Source organism: Microcaecilia unicolor, chromosome 3, assembly GCF_901765095.1.
Source record: "Microcaecilia unicolor chromosome 3, aMicUni1.1, whole genome shotgun sequence".
Classification (NCBI taxonomy): domain Eukaryota; kingdom Metazoa; phylum Chordata; class Amphibia; order Gymnophiona; family Siphonopidae; genus Microcaecilia; species Microcaecilia unicolor.
In genome coordinates this window covers 342,675,912-342,701,322 of record NC_044033.1, presented here as the reverse complement: position 1 = coordinate 342,701,322, position 25,411 = coordinate 342,675,912, and the positions used below count along the sequence as shown (strand labels likewise).

The 25,411-nt window shown below is 41.4% G+C and overlaps 1 protein-coding gene across 1 annotated transcript in view; it reads right to left on the bottom strand.

Moving 5' to 3' along the window:
- Nucleotides 1-21,584: 21,584 nt before the first annotated feature.
- TAAR1 (trace amine associated receptor 1) overlaps nt 21,585-25,411 on the bottom strand; it is a 71,660-nt gene continuing 67,833 nt past the window's right edge. The window contains exon 2 of the mRNA XM_030195502.1: nt 21,585-22,936. Within this exon, the coding sequence (XP_030051362.1) occupies nt 21,796-22,936 (1,141 nt within the window). The 3' untranslated portion in view covers nt 21,585-21,795. The remainder of the gene's footprint in view (nt 22,937-25,411) is intronic.

Sequence of the window (25,411 nt, the reverse complement as noted above, 5' to 3'; positions counted from 1 at the left end):
AATTTCTATTTTCTACCATGCGGCTCTAACTGGGCAGTAATTGGCAGTGTACGCAGGCTGACGATTACCACCTGGTTAATGCATGAGACTTTACTGCTTAGTCAATGGGTGGTTGTAAGGTCTCAGGCTCAAAATGAATGTTCTGATTTTTATTTTGCCGCACGTCCATTTTTGGCAAAAAAAGCCTTTATTGCAGGTGCGCTGAAAAATAGACCTTTGCACGTCCAATACACACACCTATACCAGTGCAGGCCATTTTTCAGTTTGCCTTAGAAAAAGGCCACCTTGGTAAATGTAAGAATTTAAAATTAATGGATTCATGTTCAAATTACAAGTATGGACATACTTTCATTTTGAAAATATGCCAAAGTGCACACAGGGAAAAATATTCATGTACTATTTACTTGTGTATGTAGTTTGAAAATTCCCCTTTTCTCATTGTTCCATGTTTTTCAGCATGACAATTCCATACTAAACGTTCGGCTCTGCTCCAGGTTACACAGTACAATTCTTTAATCTTTTCTACCAGAGTTCTTCCACAAATACTTCATCAAAAGGGCTCTATGTATCCTTTTTTAGAGATCTTGGTGGAAACAGAGAAAGATGGAATAAGCTCACTAGGCCAGGGACTACAGCCCAGCTTGTTGCTAAAAATCCAAGCCAGATCTATGAGCATAAGCATAAGCATGGAAGCATAAGGGAATCACAAAAGTTTCCCTTACTTATTGCATCACTATTGCCAAATACATTCAGTTATGAGGACACATGTGTTGTGTATCAGACACTTCCCAATGAGAAAGTCTATTTAAAAAGTGTGAGGTAGATATTCAGCCAGAAGCGGTCAGCATTTTTTTTTATGCTCAGACATTCAATGCCGGACCATGTCTGGGCACTGGCATTGAATATCCGGGCATATGCAGCCAGATAAAATCTAGCCAGTTAGGGGACCCTTTTACTAAGGCACGTAAGCCCCTATGCACCTCCAAAACGTGTCAAATTGGCACTACCGCCCAGCTACCATGTGTCCCAGGCGGTAATTCCATTTTTGGTGTGCGCCCAAAAAACACGCGGTAGAAAATATGTTTTATTTTCTACCACGTGGTGCTTACCCGGCGATAATTGGCAGTTGACGTGCGCAGGATGCTTACCTCCCAGTTAGCATGTGAGACCTTACCGCTAAGTCAATGGATGGTGGTAAGGTCTCAGGCCGAAAATGGACACGTGATGGTTTTCATTTTGCCGCACATCCATTTTCTAGCACATTAAAAAAATGCCTTTTTTTCCAGGCCCGCTGAGGAAATGGATCAGTGCACGTCCAAAACATGTACCTATACCAGTGCAGGCCACTTTTGGGTGCACCTTAGTAAAAGGGCCCCTTAGTGCAGTACTCACCAGTTAACCAGCTAAGGTGAGCCACATAAAGATATATTGTGTTTTATGTGGTCCTATTTATGAGGTTACCTTAACCGGTTAAGTGCTGAATATTAGTACTTAATCGGCTAAGTACCAACTCGGCCCCTGGAATGCCCACAAAATAACCGATTTCACCTTAGGCACTAACTGGGCATTTTCAGAGGCACTATCCTGTTAAGTGCCACTGAATATGCCCAGTTAACCACAGACAAGTGATTTAAATGGCCAAGAGCCTCTCCTGGCCATTTAAATCATTCTGAATATGAACTATTGTGTATACAATGTATAATCCCACTTCAGATCTTAATCTTCTTTTTCCCTTTGTCCATCCTGATTCTTGTCCTGGGAGTAGGCTGAGACTCAAGGGAGGAGATCTTGGGCAGCCAAGAAAGGAAGTGTGGTAAAGGTTCATGAAAATTGTTGGGAAAATGTGGGATACAAATGCTATAAATAAATAAATAAATACTGAAGGATTTGGAAATTAAATGGACCAGAATTAAAGTGGTAAATGGGAAATTAGTCCCATCCTTGACCTGTCACAGACAGATAAAATACCTAATATACCTCATTGCATATCACTTCAATCACTCTCAGGCTTGTAGGCATTGTGTATATCAAAAACTAAATAAATAATGTTATATTGCTGTTCTATAACATCTGCATTCTGTGTGCATATTTGTTAAAGTGTTATGCTGCCACCTGCTGGCTGCAAAAATACCTACATCCACAATAACTTTTTTTTTTTCATTTATTTTATAAATTTAAATTCTGCCTAAAAACTAAGTGGATTACAATAAAACGTACAGAAAATAAACACAAAACCACATACTGTAAGCAACTTTGATTCCTTAAAACTGAAATCTTATCCTAGCTCCTGCCTGGTCTACTGACCTTCCACAGGAGCCAGTGAATCTTTGGAATGTTCTCCAGTAAATCAGACTCTCCATTTTTGTGGACTGGGATTTAGAATGCATTGCTTTTACAGCAATTCTTCTGACATGGTCCAGCAATTCAGCACCTGTGCCCTGAGGGTTGTTAATTGCTCCTGACAACTTGAAGATGCTGAGACTGTGGTTCTTGATTCTATTATCCAGTAGGCTTTATATATATATCCAGTTCCTGTTATATGTCCAATAGATATAGAACTTATGAAACAACTCTGTCTTATATGCCAATCTGAATTTGGGTTTAGCTCTATGTTTACCTGCATCCATCACCATTACATATTATGAGGACATAACTCTTCTTGTTTTCATTGAAGAGTTACTTCTCCTGACTTAAAGCAGCAGAATTTCTATTTGAAGTAAGAAAAATGGCCTAAGTGGAAATTCATCAAAAAAAAGTAGACTTCAATGTTCACTTCTGAATATATTGGAGGATATTCAGGTAGGAGGAAAAGGTCTTATAAATCACAGGGATATGTCACGGCATAGTGAATTCGGTATCAGCAAATCCCTCGTGATTGAAATAATCATAGACAAAAAAAAAAAACCTCCTTCCTCAATTTGTGCTACCATATGTGCGAAACTACTATATAAGAAAATAACATTTCTCTTTTTTATATGTATATGTAACAATCATGAAACCCAAATGACCAACAGTTTAGCAAGAACAAATATTATTCCACTTATCTGAAACCTCAATCGGTCCCAACAGGCACCTGTTTTGCTGCCGCTTTTTCAAGGGACATGAGCTGTGGAATGTTACTGGTTGTCTTACTGCTTTCTTCTGTCGGCAGTGGAGCTAACCTGTAGTAGTTTCAGTTACCGATATGAGAAAACCCAGGGAAAATCTCTCTCCAAAGAGAACCTTGTCTAGGGAGTAGTTGTTTAGAACAATGTCCTAGTGCTCAGTTTTCCAGCGACACCTTTGAGAGTAATTTTATAACGGACATAAGTGAGTAGAACAGGTTTTTAAAAATATATACATGACATTTTTGAGAAATAAAAAACTTATAATCAAATAAACAAGGATCATCAAATAAACACAATCACTAAACACAGCATAAATGACTTTCTAGGAAATAATAACAGATACTCACTATCAAAAGAAACCAATTATCATTAAAAAAATGAGAGAAGGAATAAAATCAAGGAAAAATTAACAGAAGAAAAGCAAAGAACTATTATCAACTAATCAGTGACGATCCTAGGTCGGCTGCCACCCGGGGTGGATCACCGATGCGCACCCCCTCCCCGGGTGCAGAACGACACCCCCCCTAGTGCAATGACACCCCCCTGGCGCATCAACCCCCCCCCCCCCAGGTGCATTTTTAGCTGCTGGGAGCAGCCGTGTGGCTCTCGGCTTCGCTGGCTCCCTGTTCCCTCTGCCCCGGAACAAGAAGTAACCTGTTCCGGGGCAGAAGGAGCAGGGAACCAGCGGAGCCGACAGGCACGCGGCTGCTCTCTGCACCCCCCCAGTAGTGTGCACCTGGGGCAGACCGCCCCCACTGCCCCGCCCTTGGTACACCGCTGCAACTAATTCTAAACAATTACCTGTCAAGCAATGCTTTATTACCAGTGGAGGGGCATTTTTGATATGACATTTAAATCTGACTTTGGATGTTTTGTTTAAAACTTTCAAAATTCAAGAGGTGAATATAGCAAACTTTGAAACAGCAAAACAGTTATCTTTTTGTTTTGAAAATTTCCGTGTGCTAGAAAAATTTCCATTTGCTAGACATTGCTGTATTCAGTGTGTCTATCTTGTTGGACCATTTTGAAAAAAAAAATGTTCTAGTGAAAAATGCACAAAATCAAGCCATTTGGATGTAGGAAGAGCCAGAATTTGTAGTAGACTGGCCATAGAGATATCCCAGCAGAGCAGGGGGGCACCCTAAGAGGCACTGCAGTGGACTTCATATAAAAGGTCTGGTGAGCCGTCCAAAACCCACCAAAAACTTACTGTGCCCAACTATATACCTGATGGCTCTTATGTCTGCTGGTGTCACCTATATGTGAGTACATAGGTTTTTGATGGGTTTTGGGAGGCTGACACTTTCCACCACAAGTTAGAGTGGATTATGGGCTGAGGTCCTCTTCTCCACAGTGCACTGCACCAACCACTAGGCTATTCCAGGGACCTGCTTGCTGCTCTAATAGGACTGGCTATAACATCTGAGGCTGTCATAGAGGCTGGTATGTGCTGTTTCTTTCAGATCTTTGGGGGATGGGAGGGGGGTCAGTGACCACTGGGGGATTAAGGAGAGGCCATTCCTTTATTCCTCCAGTAGTCATCTGGTCAGTTAGGACACTTTTTTGTGGCTTAGTCATTATTAAAACAGGTCTAGCTCAACACGTCTTAGTTTTCGACCTGGACATTTTTGTTTTCTTCCATTATGGCAGAAAAACATCCAAGTGTTAGGAATACCCAAACCCCATCCTTAGCATGCTCCTGACACACCCCATTGTGAACTGAATACACTGTGGATGAACTGCATAGAAAAACATTTGGAAAATGGATTTTGAAAATAACGATTTAAACGTTTTGGGAAGCAAAACCTCCAAATGTTGCTTTATACCACTTTTAAAATGTTTTTCTCTTTTGAAAATGAGCTCCACAGTAACATAAGAGCCTCTATATGCCATTTGCTTCCCGTCTAACTCTCTTCTTGGCTATGGACAAGTTCCTTCAGTTGCACGGGATAATTTAAAAAAAAAAACAACAACAACAACATTATAATCCTTCCCCTGAAATTTTACTAAACATCTGTAAAATTACAAAAAAAAGTTAGTCCCAAGAAACATGTGGATAAACATAAATTGGACAGCCATGAAAGGGCTGAAAAAAGCTTACAAAACAAAGATGGGTGGCTGGGAGTCAAACACTAAAAGAGGAACTTTAATAACGGCTGTGCTGGGGTCCTTTTACTAAGGTGTGCTAATAGATTTAACGTGTGTAGCATTTGGTGAGTGCTAAATCTGTTAGCTCACCTTAGTAAAAGGAGCCCTAAAACAGTAACTTTAATAACTGCTATGTTGTGTTATTAAAGTTCTAACTGCTTTTTTAGATAAGCTGAGTATTATAAACATACACTGAAATTACCTATTCAACCCTAATTCCACGTTTTGTAAAATTTGAACACAATCTATCAGCAGGCAAAATATTCACCTGTGCAGTTTTCCTCCCGGCAGCAGCAGGTCCTGTCTCAACAATTATTCCAGGATTAAGAGAAATTAAGCTCTGTTTAATATATATACTTCTAATGTGATGTCTGTTAATAAAACTTTGGTGATTAACATGCAATTAGCTTGCCAGAGAGACCCTTTCAGTTTAGTTTCCTTGATCTGTCAATAATAATCAAACAATATCACAGTTTTTTTTCTTACTTCCTCACAGAAAGATCCTAGGCAAAACTGTTTTCTTTTAATGTTAATGTCTCTAGCAAACAACGTATCTATGTATACACAATAACTTTGACCCTGTCTTGCTTTCTATTAGTTTTAATAGGCAGAGACTTTTTTAAATCAACCATTAGAAAAGTAACTTTAATAACTGCAATGCTATGCTAGGCTCTAGCCCCCAAATTCTATATATGGTGCCTTAAATTATGCACACTTATTTGGCTGCATAACCAATTAGCAGCACTAATTTGTTTGAATTAGAATTTACGCACACAGCTTTTTAGGTGTATTCTATAACACAGCGCGCATAAATTCTAATGCGCGGAATCAAAAAGGGAGCATGGCCATGAGCGTGGAATGGGCAGGTTGTAGGCTTTTCAAAAAACTATGCACAGTATTATAGAATATACCCAATCTACGCCTAGCAGGTATTTAGGCTTGGTTTTGGGTGGCCTAAATGGGTGTGCCTACATTTAAGTCACAAGAATGGTGCATAGGCATATTCTATAAACTATGCCTAACTTTAGGTGTAGTTTATAGAATCACGCTAACCACATGGTTTTTTGGCACCTCATGTTTATAGAATTATGGCCCTAACTGCTTTCTTAATCAAACACTAAACAGTGACTTTAGTTACTGTTACACCACACTTTAACTGCTCTAAACAATGACTTTAAGTGATACACTATACTATAAACTGCTTTGGTGAGTTAAGCAAAGTAATATAAAAACACCTATTTGAACATAATTTCCCAGCAGTTAAAATACTCACCAATGAGTTTCCTCCTTGAAACAGCAGATCCTGTCTTTGGAAATTGCCTACAGACAATTTAAAGAATGTATTTTATTCATATTTATAATCTATGGAGCAGTTGATGGGGTAATTTGGAATTATGTATTTCTGTCTTTTGTTTATTTAAAAAATGCTAGGCTGTTTCAGCTTTTATTATAAAATCTCTGTCCGGCTATTGTAAGGTTTGCATTTTACTAGTATCTCTTATTCTGCTCTATGCACTTCTGCGTGATGTTTGGAGTTCTACCAGGTTCTAATTTAAAAGCTGTACTATCTGCTTTTTAAAGCTAAGTATCAACAACCTAGTTTCACCATGGTTAAGGATGAACCCATCCTTTTGGACTAGGCTCACCCTTCCACAAAGTGTTGCCCAGTTCCTAATAAATCTAAATGCCTTCTACCTGCCCATATAAAAAAAAACTCTGACCCCTAGAGGCAATACCACAATATTACTGTTGGGTACTCAGCCATTTTGATAGTGCCAGTTGTCAAGGTAAGACCAGTGGGTATCACCCTTGCTCCACTAGACTTCAGGGAAACCTGAAAAGCCTGAAGAGTGGGTTATGAGAGATGGAGTCTGCCAGGGGGCTACACACTACTGTTAATCATTTGTATAGTGTTACTAGGCATATGCAGCGCTGTACACATTATCCCCAGGATGCTCTATATCGCACTGAGATTTCTGTGTGGAAATTGAAGCGTATTCCATTACAATTGATTAACAAGCTAATCAGCATTGATAATTGGATTTTAACAACCAATTATCAGCACTAATTGGATTAGAATTTACATGCAGAACTATCTAAACATATTCTATAATGTGATGTGTGCAAATTCTAAGTTGCATAGTTGAAAAGAGGGCGTGGCCATGGTGTTATAGAATACACCCGCTCCATGCATAATTTGGGCGTTGGGATTTACACCAAATTTTATTTAGCATAACTGCCCTTGACTAAATTTAGTTACACAGAGTAGCACTCGGCGTATTCTGTATACTGTGCAGAAATGTAGGCTTATTCTATAAAGTTGGCCTAAATTAAGGTGTACTTTATAGAATACACTTAGGCAAATTTCATTTTGGCGCTGATTTTTTTTGGTATGATATATAGAATCTAGTCCCATATGAAGGTACTTTGTCTGTCCCTAGAGGATTCACAATCTACTTTTTTGTACCTGGGGCAATAGAGGGTTAAGTGACATGGAGGGGCATTTTCGAAACATCTAAGTTGGAATTTGGACGTCTTTGTAAAACGTCTAAATTCGGAGGCGGGGAAAAGGTCATTTTTGAAAAAGATGGATGTCCATCTTTTGGGTTCGAAAATACCATGGTTGTCCTTGGATTTGGAGGTTTTGAAATTTGGACGTCTGATTTTCGGCCATTTTCGATCACAAAGACGTCCAAGTCTAAAACATCCAAATTCAAGCCATTTGGATGTGGGAGAAGCCAGCATTTCTAGTACACTGTTCCCCCTGACATGCCAGGATTGCAATCGGGCACCCTAGGGAGCACTATAGTGGACTTCATAAAATGCTCCCAGGTACACAGCTCCCTTACCTTGTGTGCTGAGCCCCCCAACCCCCCCCCCCCCAAAACCCACTACCCCCAACTGTACACCACTACCATAGCCACTACAGGTGAAGAGGGGCATCTATATGTGTGTACAGAGGGTTTCTCGTGGGTTTTGGAGGGCTCACTGTTTCCTCCACAAGTGTAACAGGTAGGGGGGTATGGGCCTGGGTCCACCTGTCTGAAGTGCACTGCACCTACTACTAAACTACTCCAGGGACCTGCATGCGCTGTAATGGGCCTGAGTATGACATCTGAGGCTGGCAAGTAATATTTTTAATCATGTTTTCTGAGGGTGGGAGGGGTTAGTGACTACTGGGGGAGTAAGAGGAGGTCAACCTCGATTCCCTCCACTGGTCATCTATTCATTTCAGGCACCTTTTTGTGCCTTATTCGTAATAAAAACAGGTCTAGCTAAAAATGTCCAAGTTTTAGTGCTAGATGACTTTGCTTTGTTCCATTATGGCTCAAAGACGTCCAACTCTTAGAAACTACTACTACTACAATTTAACATTTCTAAAGCGCTGCTAGGGTTACGCAGCACTGTACAATTTAACGCCCAAGTCCCGCCTCAAACACGCCTCCGATATGCCCACTTGAGATTTGGACGTCCTTGTGACGGACTTCCGCTAGAGACGTACAAAATTGGGTTTCGATTATACCGATTTGGATGTCTCTGTGAGATGGACGTCCAAGTTCCAGTTTATGTCACTTTTTGGACACCCATCTCTTTTGAAAATGAATCTGTTAGAGAGTTAAGTGTCTTGCCTAAGGTCACAAGGAGCTGCAGTAGGAACTGAACCCAGGTCATCAGGATCTAAGTCCACTGCACTGACCATTAGGCCACTCCTCAAGGGGGAGACTAACACTTGGTTGTCTATACATTGGGGGGGGGGGTTGCCTTAGGGGACTGGCATCATGGAGTAATTTCTCCGAGTGCCAGGTTGCTATACAGCAGAACATATGCAGAGATTTTGGAAAGCTATTCTCAGATCTGGGGGGGGGGGATTTCTACATTTTTTTACCCTCATGTACAGCGTTCTAAAAATCATTGTTCCCTTTATACATGGAGGGACTTTAATATATGGTCCTGTAACTATTTTACAAGATGATCTATGTTTGGCAGAGTCTCTGATAAAACAGTACAGGAATTCTCCACATCTTGAGCTGGATATTTCAATTCCCCTGCACATAAGGAAAGTTGTTTGTAAGAAAACTATACAGAAGCTTCCTATTAGACTTATAAATAAAACATGTAATTAGTATACTAGTTCCATGGTTGTTCATGGTAAAGGAGTTTACTGCTGAGTTCCTGTCCCAGAGAAAGTGAATGTGTGAGTGTGTGTGTGTGACAGAGTTTTTTTTTGTGTGTGTTTGTATTGTGGCGGGAGGGTGGAGGTTGGGAGGGGCGTTTGAATGAGTGTATGTGTGTGTTAGTGATAGAGGCATTTTTTCAATCTCCCTGGGGGGGGGGGAGGGGGTTGGAGGCATGGATGGTGAAGTTGGAGGGGGTAGTGTTGGGCTTGTGTGTCTCTGTGTGTCAGAGAAAGAGAGACAGTGTGTATGAGTGTTAGACTCTGTGTCTTGACAAATAGAGTGAATGTTTTATTGTCTGGTGTGTTAGTGATACAGACATTGAGAGTGAGGGCATCTTTTTTTTTTTTAGTTAAATTAAGCTGTACCTTGTTTCTTTATAGGGGAGTTTATTGCTGGTATGTGTGTGTGTGAGAGAGAGAGAGAGTGTGACTGTGTCAGAGTGTGTGTCACAGAGTGTAAGTGAGAGATTTTGTGTGTGTGATAGTGACTGACTGTGTATGTGAGAGAGGTGGAGTGTCAGAGTAAGTCACATTTTTTGTTTGAGTAAACTGTACCTTGTGCAAAAGTTGTTGTGGCAGCATTGAAGGGCTTCGTTTTTTTTTCTTTGTTGCTTTTCGTTGACTGAAGAACAGTACAGCCGGCTCCCATTTACCCTTCCCCTTCTCTCTCAGATGTGGTCCCGCCCTCATTTCCTGTTTATGCAAGGGCAGGACGCTGATAGAGAAGGGGAAAGGTAAATGCGAGCCGGCTGTGCTGTGCTTCAGTCAGGTTAGTAAAATGTTTTTAAAGCTATGGTTGTCCGAATTCAGAGAGGAGAGGGAGGTAGGCGGGAGTGTGCTTTGGGGAGGAGGGTGGGTGATGGGGGCTGTGTGCGGGTGACAGGGTCCAGTGGGGAGAGGGAGAGAACCCGGGGGCAGGGCCGGTCTTAGCAAGTGCGGGGCCCTATGCAGACCAATTTGGTGGGGCCTCATCCTAGCCCCTCCCCACCCTAGCCCTGCCTCACCATAGCTCCGCCCCCACCCTAGCTCCACCCCATTGATAAGATTATTCCATTTTTAGAAAATTGTTTATTTATGAAATTTCAAATAAAGACAAATGAAACTAAACTTGTACAAAAAAACTGATTGAAATAATAAGCACAATGCTATCATGAACCCCCCCCCCTCCCCATAAATTCAGTTCAAGTCCACTACAATTAGTAGTTCCAATTCTCATAACAAAGGAGAATAAAGGAAAAATACTAAGAAAAGATCCAGTACTTTCAAATTCCCCTATTTTTTAATTTAAAAAGGTTCCTTGGAAATGGATTTTATATGTGCTCTTTTCCTCTCCTAAGCTGAACATACTTAGAGAAATGCCCCTCTTTCTTGAGGCTACAATGCTATTTGCTTTGGAAACTCAAATTCTCCTAAATACACATGATCTGGCCAGCTTAGTAAGATAAGTACCTTTAGATGGACAATTTTTAGTCTGCCCACTTGGGATTCTTTAGGTTTTCAATAACTTTGGGCAAATTAACAGTAAAGTCTGACACTACTAGCCCTCTCCACTTGCCCCTGTCCCCACCCCTCACATACACGCACCACTTTAGCTAACCTCTTGATCTTTTCCTGTCACTGCCCTTCATAAAACATTGAATTTTGACTTAATCACTGATGGGAGAATAATAGACTACTGCAATAGTATTTACCTTTAAAATGGCACAAAAGGGGTTTGAAACTTCCTTCTTCCTTATAAGAAAAGCTATCATCATACCTGGCTTACCTTTGAATGGCAGTGGCACAAACTTGCTCCAGCTCGAGTTCCACTTGACTGTCTTTATTTATTTTTAAGTCGCACTCACTTGCACACCGGCTCACCTCCCACCAGGCTCCAGGCAGCTTTCCCGCTCAGTGACTCCCGCCCGCCAAACAGGAAATACCTCATCAGAAGGCAGGACATTGAGTGGGAAGTGAAACGCTGGGGTGAGCCGTCGCTGCAACTGTCTGTCAGGAGCCGGGGCCGTCGCTCTGGTGCTGCAACTGACTGTCGGGGCCGTTGGTGCAACTGTCGGGGAGGCGGGAGGCTGCTGACGATGGGCTCAGCGGGAGGGGGGCACCATGCCGCAACGTAGCGGGAGCGGAGCGGCGGCGGCCGAGCGGGATCATGATGTGGTTGTCCAAGCGGGGGTCGGTCAGAGTGAGGCAGAGTTGAGGTGCGCCGTGCAGGGCCCCCCTAAGCGCAGGGCCCTATGCGACCGCCTCTGTCACCTCTGCCTAAGACCAGCCCTGCCCGGGGGGGGGGGGGAGAGGGTGTTGTTGCGTGTGTGGCTGATGCCGCTTGTCTTCTTCTTTCTTTCGTTCATTGATTGAAGTTCGGGCACACGTGTTATGCTGTTTTTTTAGTCCATTGGAGTTGTGATTGGGCACTGCTGCTGTTGATGCACAAGGAAGTATGTGACGTCATTTCCGGAGTTGGAGTTACAGAGGCAAGAACGCCTCAAGCTTTTGTGCCACGCAGTCAGCTTCAGAACGTTGGAGGTGCTTTTTATTATATAGGATTAGCGCATGGCCATTCAATCAGAAAATGGAAATTGGCCATTTTCCAGATGCAGTAGAAATTATCTTAGCACATGGGAAAGACCTGTAACTTTGTAAAAGGACCCTATGTAAGTTATGCATGTATTTGCAGAATATCGCTTAGGCAGAGTTTGGGCATTTAGGACTCAATTCTATAGGAAATGCACACTAAGCGCTAGTCTATAAATGGCGCTCTAAGTTGGGCACCATTCATAGAATAGCGCTTAACGTCAGGATCCATGCCCGACTTTGGGAATGAACTTTTACATCAACTAAACCCTAGTGTAAATCCCCACAAATAAATTAGAACATGGATCCCCCAAAATTCTACAACACTGCGTGCAAATCCTAGAAATGTCCCTGACCCACCCATGCCCCTTCCATGGACATGCCCTATGTTGGATCCACCCAGAAAAATGTATGCGCACATCATAGAAGGAAACTGAGGACATCTACAGGCACCTCTTCTATTTCTGCAGCCTATGTAAATATCCTCAAAATACTCCAACAAATCTGAAATGTTCAGATTTCACAACTCAGCTTCATCTAGAATATCAACAAAAGCTTTGGGCACTTCTTGAACAGATAAAAATGCCAGATAACACAATGACTTTACCACACGGAGAACATCTTCATTTTCTTTATATGCTGCCGCCAATCCGTTACATTGCACATTTCTCCATACAGACTGAGTCAGATAAAAAAACCATCCCTGAATATTGACATCCAGGAATTCAGCCTCAAAAGCCGCTTTTGAAGCAAGCTCAAAATCCAAAATACAAATTTCTGGAGCTAAACAACAGCAGAATGTCTTTAAAACAGCAAATAGGTTGATTGAGTTTTATCAGGAAAGATTGCATAAATGCAGGGATAAACACCACCACAAACTGCATGAACCACGAAAAGCTGACAGAATATTAAAGCAATAGCTTCAAAAGTCCCATTGCACATCCAAACTTTAGCAGCACATAAGAAATCTAATATTGTTTCAGAAGCATAAATAACCTTTGGTTTAGAATTTGCCTCATCACCATTTGTACAATTAGCTTTGCAGTATAGCAGAAACCGCATAGTCTTACCCACATGAATGGCAGTCTGATATTTCTTTGTAATATACAAACCCACTGCAGAGTTTGACTCTTCCTCGAATGCATCAAGGCGCTTCTGAGCATGCTGGATTTTACAGGCCGTAGACATTTTCAGGGGAGCAGATGCGAGAACTTCTTCAGTAAAAGATGCCAAAGCATAACTTATCATACATTGAGGAGGTAGCCTATTAAGGCACCCATCAAGTGCCATTCTTTGTAGTTACTACTACTACTTCTATTTAACATTTCTAAAGCGCTACTAGGGTTACGCAGCGCTGTACAATTTAACAGGATCAGGGGTGTGGTTTTGAGGTTGCAATTCTTGAAAAGACACATTAGCAGTATTCTACTCCAATGAGGTAGTTAAACTACCATAGCATCACTGTTGGTTGCATTTCCAGTTCAAAGTGGACTTGTTTTTCCATGAGAAATGTTAAGAAAAGCCATTAAGGTATATTTTGTCTCTTCCCTTTGAGGATTTAAAATCTCCATGCCTCTACTAGTACAGCCTTGTGGAGCATGACGGCTATGCTTGTTCCCTGTCCCCCTTAAGAGACGCTCAGTAACATGATATATGCTTATATGTTAAAGTCACGTGCTTAAATGTCAGGACTAAATGACACATGCTTAAGTGACCGACAACAGGCCTGTATAATAGGATGACAAGAAAGAAGACACTCACAGAAGACCACTTTGAATCCACTTGAAGTATGCAAGAGAATACGTAGGATCCACTGTAACTGAACCCAGGTCATCAGGATCTAAGTCCACTGCACTGACCATTAGGCCACTCCTCAAGGAGGAGACTAACACTTGGTTGTCTATACATGGGGGGTTGCCTTAGGGGACTGATGGAAAAAAAAGAAAACATGTTTGCCTAAATGCAAGGTTTTATGTTTGACACAAACCCAACAAGTATAACACAGAGGCATTTCTCAGAACAGAAAGGTCAATAAATGGGAAATAAATACAGTAAAGTTATTTAAGAAAATCTGCTGTTCTCTGCAATAAAGTTGAAACTAGTATGGATGTTCACCTTTCAGCAGTAAGCCAAAACACACAAGCTACAGTGAGTGGCTAGGGGGAAGAAAAGTTCAATATCCTTGAGTAAACCAGTCATGACTTCAGTCCAATCAAAATTTGAATAATTTGAAGGTTCCCAGTCATTGACAATCCTCAAGGAACTTGATAAGAGTTTGAACAGTTTTGCAAAGAATGGTCTAATATTGACAAATCTAGCTATGCACATTTACTGGAGGGTGGCTTACCTCAACAGACTTCCAAAGTAATTCCTTTATGTAGGAGTTTGAGACTTATCCAATTGTTTCATTTCAGTTTTGTTTCTAGAGCATATAGTTTATGCTTCACTAAGATAATATTGTTGAGGAGGCTAAGATCCTTTTACCAAACAGCGGTAACAGGTGGCCTGCAGTAGTGTTGGTGTGTAGGATTGTCACGCATCAAGACCACCTTCTACCACCATAGGTAAAAGGGCACCCCAACATAATAGATCATACAAAAAAAATACCCGACAAAAAACCCCCAACAAAACAGACTAAAACCAAAACAGACCACAAAAAAAAGAAAAGTAAAAAATGTGCTTTTGTATTTGAATGCCTCATATAGGATAGAAGCGGTGATGTAAAGAAATGTCTTCTTTAGTAAGGACAGAAGTAGATATTCAGTTGTCACATTATCCATACTTTAGGATTAAATCAAGACTGTTTTATATGATATGGCTTTATCTGTTTTAGAAAGTTTACTGGCAAAATACACAGCTATAGATCTTTTTGACTGAGCCATTTGTGAAGTTTATGTAATATCAAATGGTCTGACATGAGCAGCTATTTATATGTGTATTATTTTTTTTTGTGTGTGTAGTGTGTTTGTTGTATTGTTTTGTTTTGTTTTGTCAACAACTGTGTTCTAGCTATTGGTGCATTTCTTTTCAGAATGAGTAACTATTGGATCTTTAACTGTGGTAGAATTGAACCTGTCATTTGACCTAAACTGGATTTTGATTGGCTGTTCTATAGTCGACATAGAAGTCCTTTTTTTTTTACACTGATTATCTTGTGCTTTGCAACCGTTATGAAATACAAGTTGATTTTGAGCCGTTGCTCATGCCAAATCTTTTCAGTCTGGCCAAACCCACTGGATGAGTTTTTCTTAACTGAGAAATTCAGATGTTCTCCTGCTGTCATCTCAAAGGTCTGCCCAAAAAGTGAAAATGAAAACTGTAGTGATGGGAAGTGCAAAAGGAAAAGTTAGGGGTCAAATGGGGAGATGGGGGAGAGTGAAAGAAGGACTGGGGAATGGATGAGAATGTGAGGGGGAAATGAAATGGGGTGTGTGCATGGAGGAGGAGGATAGAGGCTGGGGGATGGGGATAGAAGGAGGGAGAGTATGAGGTAGGGAACAGGAGAGAAAGGAACGTGCAAGAGGGTGGTAGACTGAGGAAATGAGTGCAGGGACATCAGGGATGACTGCAGAATGCCTATTTGGCAAGAGGTGTATACACATATCACCACACTAAACATATACACACTTTCCCCTCCACTTCTCTATTACACACCAGAAACACACACACAGAGACATATATGACATCCACCCCTCCCCATACACATATCATATCTATCCCCTATACAAACTCACATACACACACATATCATCTCCTTATACACGCCTTCCCTCTCTCCCACAGATATCTCCACACCCAACACACATACCCTGCACCCCACGCAATGGCATACCAAGTGGGGGCGGTCTGCCCCGGGTGCACGCCACTGGGGGGTGCCGTGCGCTGGTCAGCGTCATTCGTTTCCATGCTCCCTCTGCCCTCGAACAGGAAGTAACCTGTTCCGGGGCACAGGGAGCATGGAAACAAACGACGCTGACTGGTGTGTGGCATTCCCCCCCCCAGCGGCGTGCACCCGGGGGGGGATTCTTTTGCTGGGGTGACGCAGTGTCATACCTTCTCGGGGGGGGGTCACGCTGCACGTGGGGGGGCGCTGCACCCGGGGGGCGGGGCGCATCGGCGATCCGCCCCGGGTGTCAGCGCCCCTAGGAACGCCACTGACCCCATGCACACATATACTTTTATAATAGGTACAAATATATATAGAATACAACTCGTAGACATGCCTTTTACAACCTTATCAACCTACCTACATAAACCCACAGCTCCTGCCAGTCTAACAAGACACACTTTACCATGTCTCATCCCACAGAGTTCCCCACCCAGACATAAATGGATTTGTCAGTATGGGTAAGGAAATGCATCATTTTGTCACACTATGGAGGTAATTTTATCAAGTAACTCCTGCACATATGAAGCCAACAAGTGCATAAATGACCTCTTTTAAATACCAACTGGCTTTACGTACATGCCATAACATGATGGCACATACTGTTATGTGCCATCAGTAGGCATCTTGGAGCAACTTGTCCAGGAACTGACAAAAGGGGGAACTGTTTTAGATCTAATCCTTAGTGGAATGCAGGACTTAGTACAAGAAGTAACAGTATTGGGTCTGCTGGGAAACAGTGATCATAACATGATCAAATTTGACTTAATAACTGGAGTGTAGTCACTATGCAAATCTACAGTAGCGGCATTTAATTTTCGAAAGGGTAACTATGATAAAATGATGAAAATAGTTTTAAAAAGCTGAAAGGCTCAGCTGCAAAGTTTAGGACTTTAATTCTGGCATGGACGTTATTTAAAAATACCATTTTGAAAGCCCAGACCAGATATACTCCATATATTAATAAAGGTGGAAATAAGAGCAAATGGCAGCCAGCATGATTAAAGGTAGAAGTGAAAGAGGCTATTAGACCCAAAAGAACATCTTTCAGAATATGGAAAAAAAGATCTGAATGAAGAAAACAAGAAGCAACACACTGGCAAGTTAGATGCAAAGCATTGAAAAAGGCCAAAAAAGAATATGAAGAAAAACTTGCCTTGAAAGCAAAAACTCATAGTAATATGTTTTTCAGATATATCAGAAGCAGAAAGCCTGTGAGGGAATCTGTAGGAGTGTTAGATAGGGCACTCAGAGAGGACAGGGCCATAGCAGAGAGGCTGAATGAATTCTTTGTCTAGGCCTTTACTGAAGAAGATGTAAGTGATCTACCTGTACCTCAGATGGTTATCAAGGGTGATGATGCAGAAGAAATCTTGGTGAATCTGGAAAATGTACTGACCCAAATCAACTAATTAAAGAGTAGTAAATCACCTGGACTGGATGGTATGCACCCTAGGGTACTAAAAGAGCTCAAATATTAAATTGCAAACCTGTTGCTAATAATCTGTAATCTGTCATAACAATTTTCCATAGTACTTGAAGATTGGAGGGTGGACAATGTGACACTGATTTTTAAAAAGGGATCCAGGGGTGATCCAGGAAATTACAGACTGGTAAGCCTGATATCAGTGTTGGGCAAAATAGTGGAAACTACTATAAAGAATAAAATCACTAAACACATAGACAAAAATAGTTTAATGCAACAGAATCAGGATAGATTTAGCCAAGGAACATTTCTTTGAAGGCATGAATAAACATGTGTATAAAGGTGAACCAAATTTAGTGTATCTAGATTTTCAGAAAGCATTTGTCAAAGTCTTTCGTGAGAGACTCCTGAGAAAATTAAAGAGTCATATCATAGGAGGCAATGTTCTGTTGTGGGTTAGAAATTGGTTGATGGATTGAAAACAGGGGGTAGGGTTAAATGGCCAATTCTCTCAGTGGAGGAGGGTGAATAGTGGAGTGCCCCGAGGATCTGTATTGGGATCAGTGCCATTTAACATATTTATTAATGATCTGGAAATGGGAACAATGAGTGAGGTGATTAAATCTAAAGAAAACAAAAAAACTATTCAGAGTTGTTAAAACACATGCAAATTGTGAAAAATTGCAGGAAGACCTTAGGAAGTTGTAAGACTGGGCATCCAAATGGCAGATTAAATTTAATGTGGACAAATGCAAAGAATAATGGGAAGAATAATTCAAATCACAGTTACTTGATGCCAAGATCCACTTTAGGAGTCAGCACCCAAGAAAAAGATCTATGGGTCATTGTAGACAATACAGCTATAGCCAAAAAAGCAAACAGAATGGTAGGAATTATTAGGAAAGGGATAAAAAAAACAAGACAAAGAATATTATAATGACTCTGTATTGCTCATGGTGCGACCACATCTTGAGTATTGTGTGTAATTCTGGTTGTTGTATCTTAAGAAAGATATAGCATAATTAGAAAAGCTTCAAAGGGTGACCAGATTGATTAAGGTGATGAAACTCCTCTCATATAAGGAAAGGCTTAAGAGGCTAGGACTCTTCAGCTTGAAAAGAGATGGCTGAGAGGGGATATGTTAGAGGTCTGCAAAATACTTAGTGGTGTAGAATGGGTAAATGTAAATTGATTTTTTATTCTTTCAAAAATACAAAGACTAGGGGACACTCAATGAAGTTATATGGTACTACTTTTAAAATGAACAGGAGGAAATATTTGCCAGAGGATGTGATATCAGCGGTTAATGAATCTGGATTTATACAAGGTTTGGACAAGTTCCTGGAGGAAAAGTCCAGTCTTCTATTGAAGGGGGAAGCCACTGCTTGTCCCTGGGATCAATAGCATGAATCTTGCTACTATTTGGGATTCTGTCAGGAACATGTGACCTTAATTGGCCACTGCTGGAAACAGGACACTGGGCTAGATGGACCATTGGTCTGACCCAGTATGGCTGTTATGTTCTTATGGATGTAACCTGGATGTTCCTGAACAAAGCCTAAATAAGGACATCCTTCTTTTTAGACATGGACATTCTTTCCCCTTTGGTAACTGCTGTTGAATATCCAGATTCCAGGTCCTAATCCCACCAAAACACACCCAGAACATGCCCCTTTGCTATTTGGACATACTGCAGTGTTGGATGTCCCTATTCTGCCTTTGCAAAATTGGAATTTGGACATCTTAAGACATGGACATCCATTTTGGCTTCTTGAGACTTCCATATGCTTCAAAAATGAGTGTCTATATGTTTCAAGGACATGTAGTGTCTGACATTGCTGCCTGGATGTCTCATCACCATCTGAAACTAAACATGACCAAGACTGAGCTTCTTATCTTTTCCCCTAAACCAACCTCTCCCCCCATTCTCTCTCTCTCTCTCTGTGGATAACACTCTCATCCTCCCTGTCTCATCCAGTGGCGTAGCTACGTGGGGCCTGAGGGGGCCGGGCCCCCCGCAGATTCACCCCAGGACCCCCCTCCCGGCGAACCCGCCCCCGCCGCCGCCTACCTTTACTTTTGCTGGCGGGGGATCCCACTCCCCGCCAGCCGACGTCTTCTCAGTCCTTCCTGCTCTTCAATTTGTTTGCTGACGTCCTGCACGTAATTGTAAGTGCAGGACGTCAGCAAACAAATTGAAGAGCAGGAAGCGACTGAGAAGAAGACGTCGGCTGGCGGGGAGTGGGATCCCCCGCCAGCAAAAGTAAAGGTAGGCTGCAGCGGCGGCGGGTTCGCGGCGGGAGGGGGGGCGGCAATGTCGGCGGTGGGGGGGCGGCACCGGGGGGAGGGCTAAAATATGCCCCCTCCCCCCGGGCTCTGGACCTCTCCCCCACGGAAGGCTGGCTACGCCCCTGGTCTCATCAGCTCGTAATCTTGGGGTAATCTTCAACCCCTCTCATTTTCTGCACATATTCAACAGACTGCTAAAACCTGTTGTTTCTTTCTCTATAATATCACAAAAATGTGTCCTTTCCTTTCTGAGCATACCACCAGAACCCTGATCCACACTCTTATCACCTCTCGCTTAGACTATTGCAACTTGCTTCTCAGAGGTCTCCCACTAAGCCATCTCTATCCCCTTCAATCTGTTCAAAATTCTGCTCACGACTTATATTCTGCTAGTGTCGCTATGCTCATATCAGCCCTCTCCTCAAGTCACTTCATTGGCTCCCTATCCATTTACTCACACAGTTCAAACTCCTCTTATTGGCTTATAAGTGCATTCACTCTGCAGCTCCTCAGTACCTCTCCACTCTTATCTCTCCCTACACTTCTCCCCGGGAATTCCATTCACTGGGTAAATCTCTCTAATCTGTACTCTTCTCTTCCACTGCTAACTCCAGACTCTGTTCCTTTTATCTTGCTGCACCATATGCCTGGAATAGACTTCCTGAGCCAGTATATCAAGCTCCATCTCTGGCCGTCTTCAAATCTAAGCTAAAAGCCCACCTTTTTGATGCTGCTTTCAACTCCTAACCCTTATTCACTTGTTCAGAACTCTTATTTTATCATCCTTACTTTAATATTCCCTTCTCTTGTTTGTCCTGTTTGTCTGTCCTAATTAGATTGTAAGCTCTGTCGAGCAGGGACTGTCTTTTTATGTTCAAGTGTACAGCGCTGCATACGTCTAGTAGCGCTATAGAAATGATAATTAGTAAAAGTAGTGGTAGTATTAGGACAGACAAACAGGACAAACAAGAGAAGGGAATATTAAAGTAAGGATTATGCTGCAAAAATTTGTTTGTATCACATTCCTTAGAAACTGAAGGCTTTGGTCTTAATGAAAGTGACTATTGGAGATGTGCCTATAGTGGACACATATTGATAATGATTCCCCCGTCCCCAAAAACACATTTCCTCTGAAATGAGTGACATCTGGCATGTCAATAAGTAAAACAAAAAGAGGAAAAAAAAACAAACCCTCTTTATATAGATACATGGTTATCAATAGAAATCAAACAAAATAAAACATGGGCAACCTTCGAAAGCTAATCAAGAAATGTATTAAGTTATGTCCAATAAAAAAGGTATCATCTTATTTTCTTTTCCATGTTTTATTTTGTTTGATTTCTATTGATAACCTTTAAGAGTGGACTAACACGGCTACCACACCTCTCTACTTATAGATACATGTAAATCTGATGCACTGAAACAAAAAAAAAAAATATGAGGAAACTTTCAAGGGTTGTAGACTTTACATAGCTATTACAATTTATTTTCCTATAAGACCTATTGGTCTTAACTGCATCAACATTACATAAGGGTAACATGTGCAGGTCGTCTGTATTAGAGAAGAGCTGTATAATACAGAAAAGCATATTTTCTCTAGAAAGTACGGATGAAAAACATAAGGAGGTGAAAACTGTTATCCTAGTCTTGCCTTCTAGGTAGCAAATTAAGATCAGCATACATTGAGACTGATGTAACAAACTCACAGAATGTCCCAGGAAAGTTTGCAACAATGTAAATGAGATCTACAGCATTCATTTGCCAAAAGATTACCCACAGCTTGCTAAAAGGCACAAAGATGACTTGGGGAAGTTGCCTCTGAATTAATAAACTGCTTTGCACTGCAACTCACTAAGGGCCCTTTTGCAAAGCAGCAGCAAGCTCAATATTAAAAGGAATATATGGGTGTCTCTATCGTTTAGCACATGCAAATTTTAGCATGTGCTAAAAACGCTAGCACACCTTAGTAAACAGGGCCCCGAATTTTGTACTTTGCACATGGTCAGGCATTTTTCTCTTGTCTTTTTTTTTCAGAATTTGTACAAAACAATGCTAGGTATTACATCGGAGCTGTTGTTTGAAATCTTATTTGTAACATTTACCAATCTGTAATGAGGACATTCTTAGAGGTGGTACCTTTATGCTGACCATCTCTTAGCAGATCTATGCATGTGCATCCAAAATCCGATTGCTGTTATTCAGAAAACAACCTAGTCCGGGAAGAGTCTGGACTGAAGACTTTTCCAAACATAATCATCTTTAGTGCTTTACGAAACCACATGTAAAAAAATGCATACACCAATGGGTTAAATGTGGAATTCAAGTAGCCAAACCAAACTAAGGCATCTATCAAGATGGGTGGCAAAGTGTAGTTCAGAAAGGGGTCACTTACAATACAAAAGAAAAATGGGGACCAGCAAATAAGGAAAACCCCTATCACTATCCCTATAGTTTTTGCAGCTTTCCTCTCTCTGCTTCTTGAAATTCGCTGCTTTTCTCCAAGCCTTGACTGGAATGCAAACTGATTAGTTACATCTTTAATTGACCTGGCTTGCCTCCTGGCAATCAGGTATATTTTACCATAGATACAGAGCATCACAAATCCAGGGATGTAGAAAGACATCATGGAGGACACCACGACCGAAGTTTTAGTGAAAAAGACATAGCAGCCTCCAACACAGTTGACGTGATTATGGAAATGCTCTTCTGCCCCTTTTAAGTTCAGCTCCAAAAAGACCATTATGAAAGCAAAAATGGCTGGGATTGTCCAACTGACCAGGATCATAGAAAGGATGATGCACATGTTCATTTTTGTTTTATATCTTAAAGGGTCACACACGGCATAATAGCGGTCAACGGAAATGAACGAGAGATGGAAGATAGACGCAGTGCTCAGCATGATGTCTGTGCTGGTATGTACTTTGCAGAACAGATCTCCAAAATACCAGCAGTGCTCCACAGATCTCGCCATGCTGTACGGCATGACAAAAATGCCAAGCAGAAGGTCCACAGAGGCCATGGAAAGGATGAGGTAATTGGTTGGGCTGTGAAGCTGCTTGAAGTGAGAAATGGAGATGATAACTACTAAGTTGCCGGCCACGGTCATTAGTATCGTGCATATCATAAAAATGTACATAGGGATGCGGATGCTGCTTGGCAAACTGTTCTTCAGACAGGACCCATTAATAAATTCATAGCAGAACTGCACGTTTTCTGAGACTTTTGAATCATTTGAGTTCATTTTAGATTCTCTTCTGGGTGTTCCTTTGTTTACTTTCAATGCATCTATGAATTTCCTCTTTCTTAGGATAGATTTGGAGTTACAGCTCAGTAAACTGTAGATGAAAAAAAAAGAAAAAAATTAAATAAGTCTTCTGAAATTAAAAATATTATGCACCTTTTAATATAATTTCTTGCACTAAAGTTTTAAATTGTATTTTTTTCTCCAAGGAATTATATTAAAGACAATGAGACTGATATTCAAAAGTAATGATGTAGTCTGTGTGGGGCTGACCCCGTAAGGGTTGGGTTTTTGTTTTTGTTTTTTAGAAAAAGAAATCCTGGACACTTTAATGAATAATTTTTGCTATATTGCCAAAATTATCTCTAAAAAGAAGGCATTTTGAGACATTCCTATGTGTGTCCCTAGCGTTAGCGAATGCTAATTTTTAGCCTGCACTAAAAACGCTAGCGCACTTTAGTAAACAGGGCCCTAAGTGGCGATATTCAGCCACGATACATATAAGTTTGGTGACCAAGCAGTCCACACAAATGGCAGATATAACCTGAAATGTTTAAAGCCCCATTTTGCATAGGAGAACATTGGAAATGGGGCCATCCAGGTCAGGATATTTGCATTTCCAGAAAATGGCTACTATAAAATTACACAGTGGTAAACCACGTAAAGAGTAGGTGCACAAAAACATAGAGGAGTAGCCTACTGGTTAGGGCAGTGGACTTCAAGAAACCCGGGTTCAAATCCCACTTTATCACTTTTATTTATTTTTATTGTGAGCCCTCCAGAAACAGAAAAATACCTGCAGGTACAGTAGGCATTTTTCTGTTCCGGGAGGGCGCACAATTACAAACTATGGGGTCCTTTTAAAGAGCAGTGGTAAGCCCAATGCGGGCTTACTGCTGATTGTTCCAGGACTACCGTTGGCCCATCATGGCCACCGACGGTAGTTCCGGGTCGAGCGCATGCCATTTCTGATGGGGAAAACCCCCCAGAAATGGTTAGCATGGCAGTACCCCAGCGGTAATTGGGTATTGCCGTGTGCTGCCCAGTTACTGCCAGGTTACCGCGGAAGCCCTTATCGCCACCTCAGTGGGTGGTGGTAAGGTCTCCCCGTTGCAAGGCCACACAGTAAGAGTTTTCTTACTGTATTGCCATTTTGTTTTTCACTGTGGTAAAAAGGGCCCTGGCACATAGGAAAAATGGCCCCCGCCACTACTGCAGTGCCCTTTTTCCCACAACTTGGTAACCCCTGTTTACTAAGGTGTGCGCTAAATGTTTTTAGTGCACGCTAAATGCTAGAGACACCCATATATTCCTATGGGTGTCTCTAGCATTAGCACACACTAATGTTTTGTGCTCACTAAAAATTCTAGCGTACCCATAGTGCAGCTTAGTAAGCAGGTCCCCGTGTAGATGTCCATAATGTTCCTATGGGCATCTACACAGTTAGCGTGTGCTAATTTTTAGCATGTGCTAAAACAGTAGTGCACCTTAGCAAATAATAAGAACCCTTCATAAAAGACTCACCATCACCATCTGTATTAGAACTAATCAACAGTAAACTCCTTAATTTGGTTACTTCAACCAAACTGTTAACATTTATCGCTATACCTTATTTTACATTTTGCATATCTGATATGTATTAATTATTTCTTTCTTCTAATTTTCTTGATATCTTTGTACATTAATTGTAACAATACTCTGTTCATCTCATTCCGTTAATGACGATTGTCATTGCGGCATAATGTAAGCCACATTGAGCCTGCAAAGAGGTGGGAAAATGTGGGATATAAATGCAGCAAATAAATAAATAAATAAAAAATAGGGCCCTAAGAGTTAAAATTGGAATTTGAACCTGGGTCCCTTGGTTTACAGTCCATTCCACTAACCACTAGGCTGCGCCTGTGTCCTGCAGGGATATCTTTGTGGTCAGTCTTCTAAGAACGCTGCCAGACAGATGTCCTTGGCTCTGCTTTTTTGTCATTCATATGTTGGATGTTCCAGTTTGTAAAATGGCTGTTCATGCTGGACATCCTCAACGCATTGACGCCCATCTCATGTATTTTCAAACAGAAAATCCTGACATATTTCCTGTTGGAAAATACATGTGAGATGGATGTCTGTATTAGACGTTATGAGCTAGACATCTCTATTTTGACTAGGACATCCTTTCAAAAATGCCCCTTCACATATTTTTTGATAGTGACACACCTGTGGGATTTAGTACCTAACCCGTGACTAGAATGCATTAATATTTTTACAATTGAATAATGCAGATGGATATTGTTGTGGCAGGCTGGGAATGCACTGTGACATCTGGAGCACAGCTCTTAAACAGATATCAATGGGCACTATACCAATGACCTAATTAACCCCCTCTTTTACAAAGCCATGCTAGTGGCTGCCAGTGCGGTAATGCCGACACAGCCCATTCAAAGTGAATGGGCTGTGTTGGCATTGCCACGTGGCTTTGTAAAAGGGGGAGGGGTAACTGTCTCATTGAAATATTTGACACTCTCTGGAAAAAGTGACTAAAATAGCAGCTCTAAAATATTGAAAATGGCTAATTTTT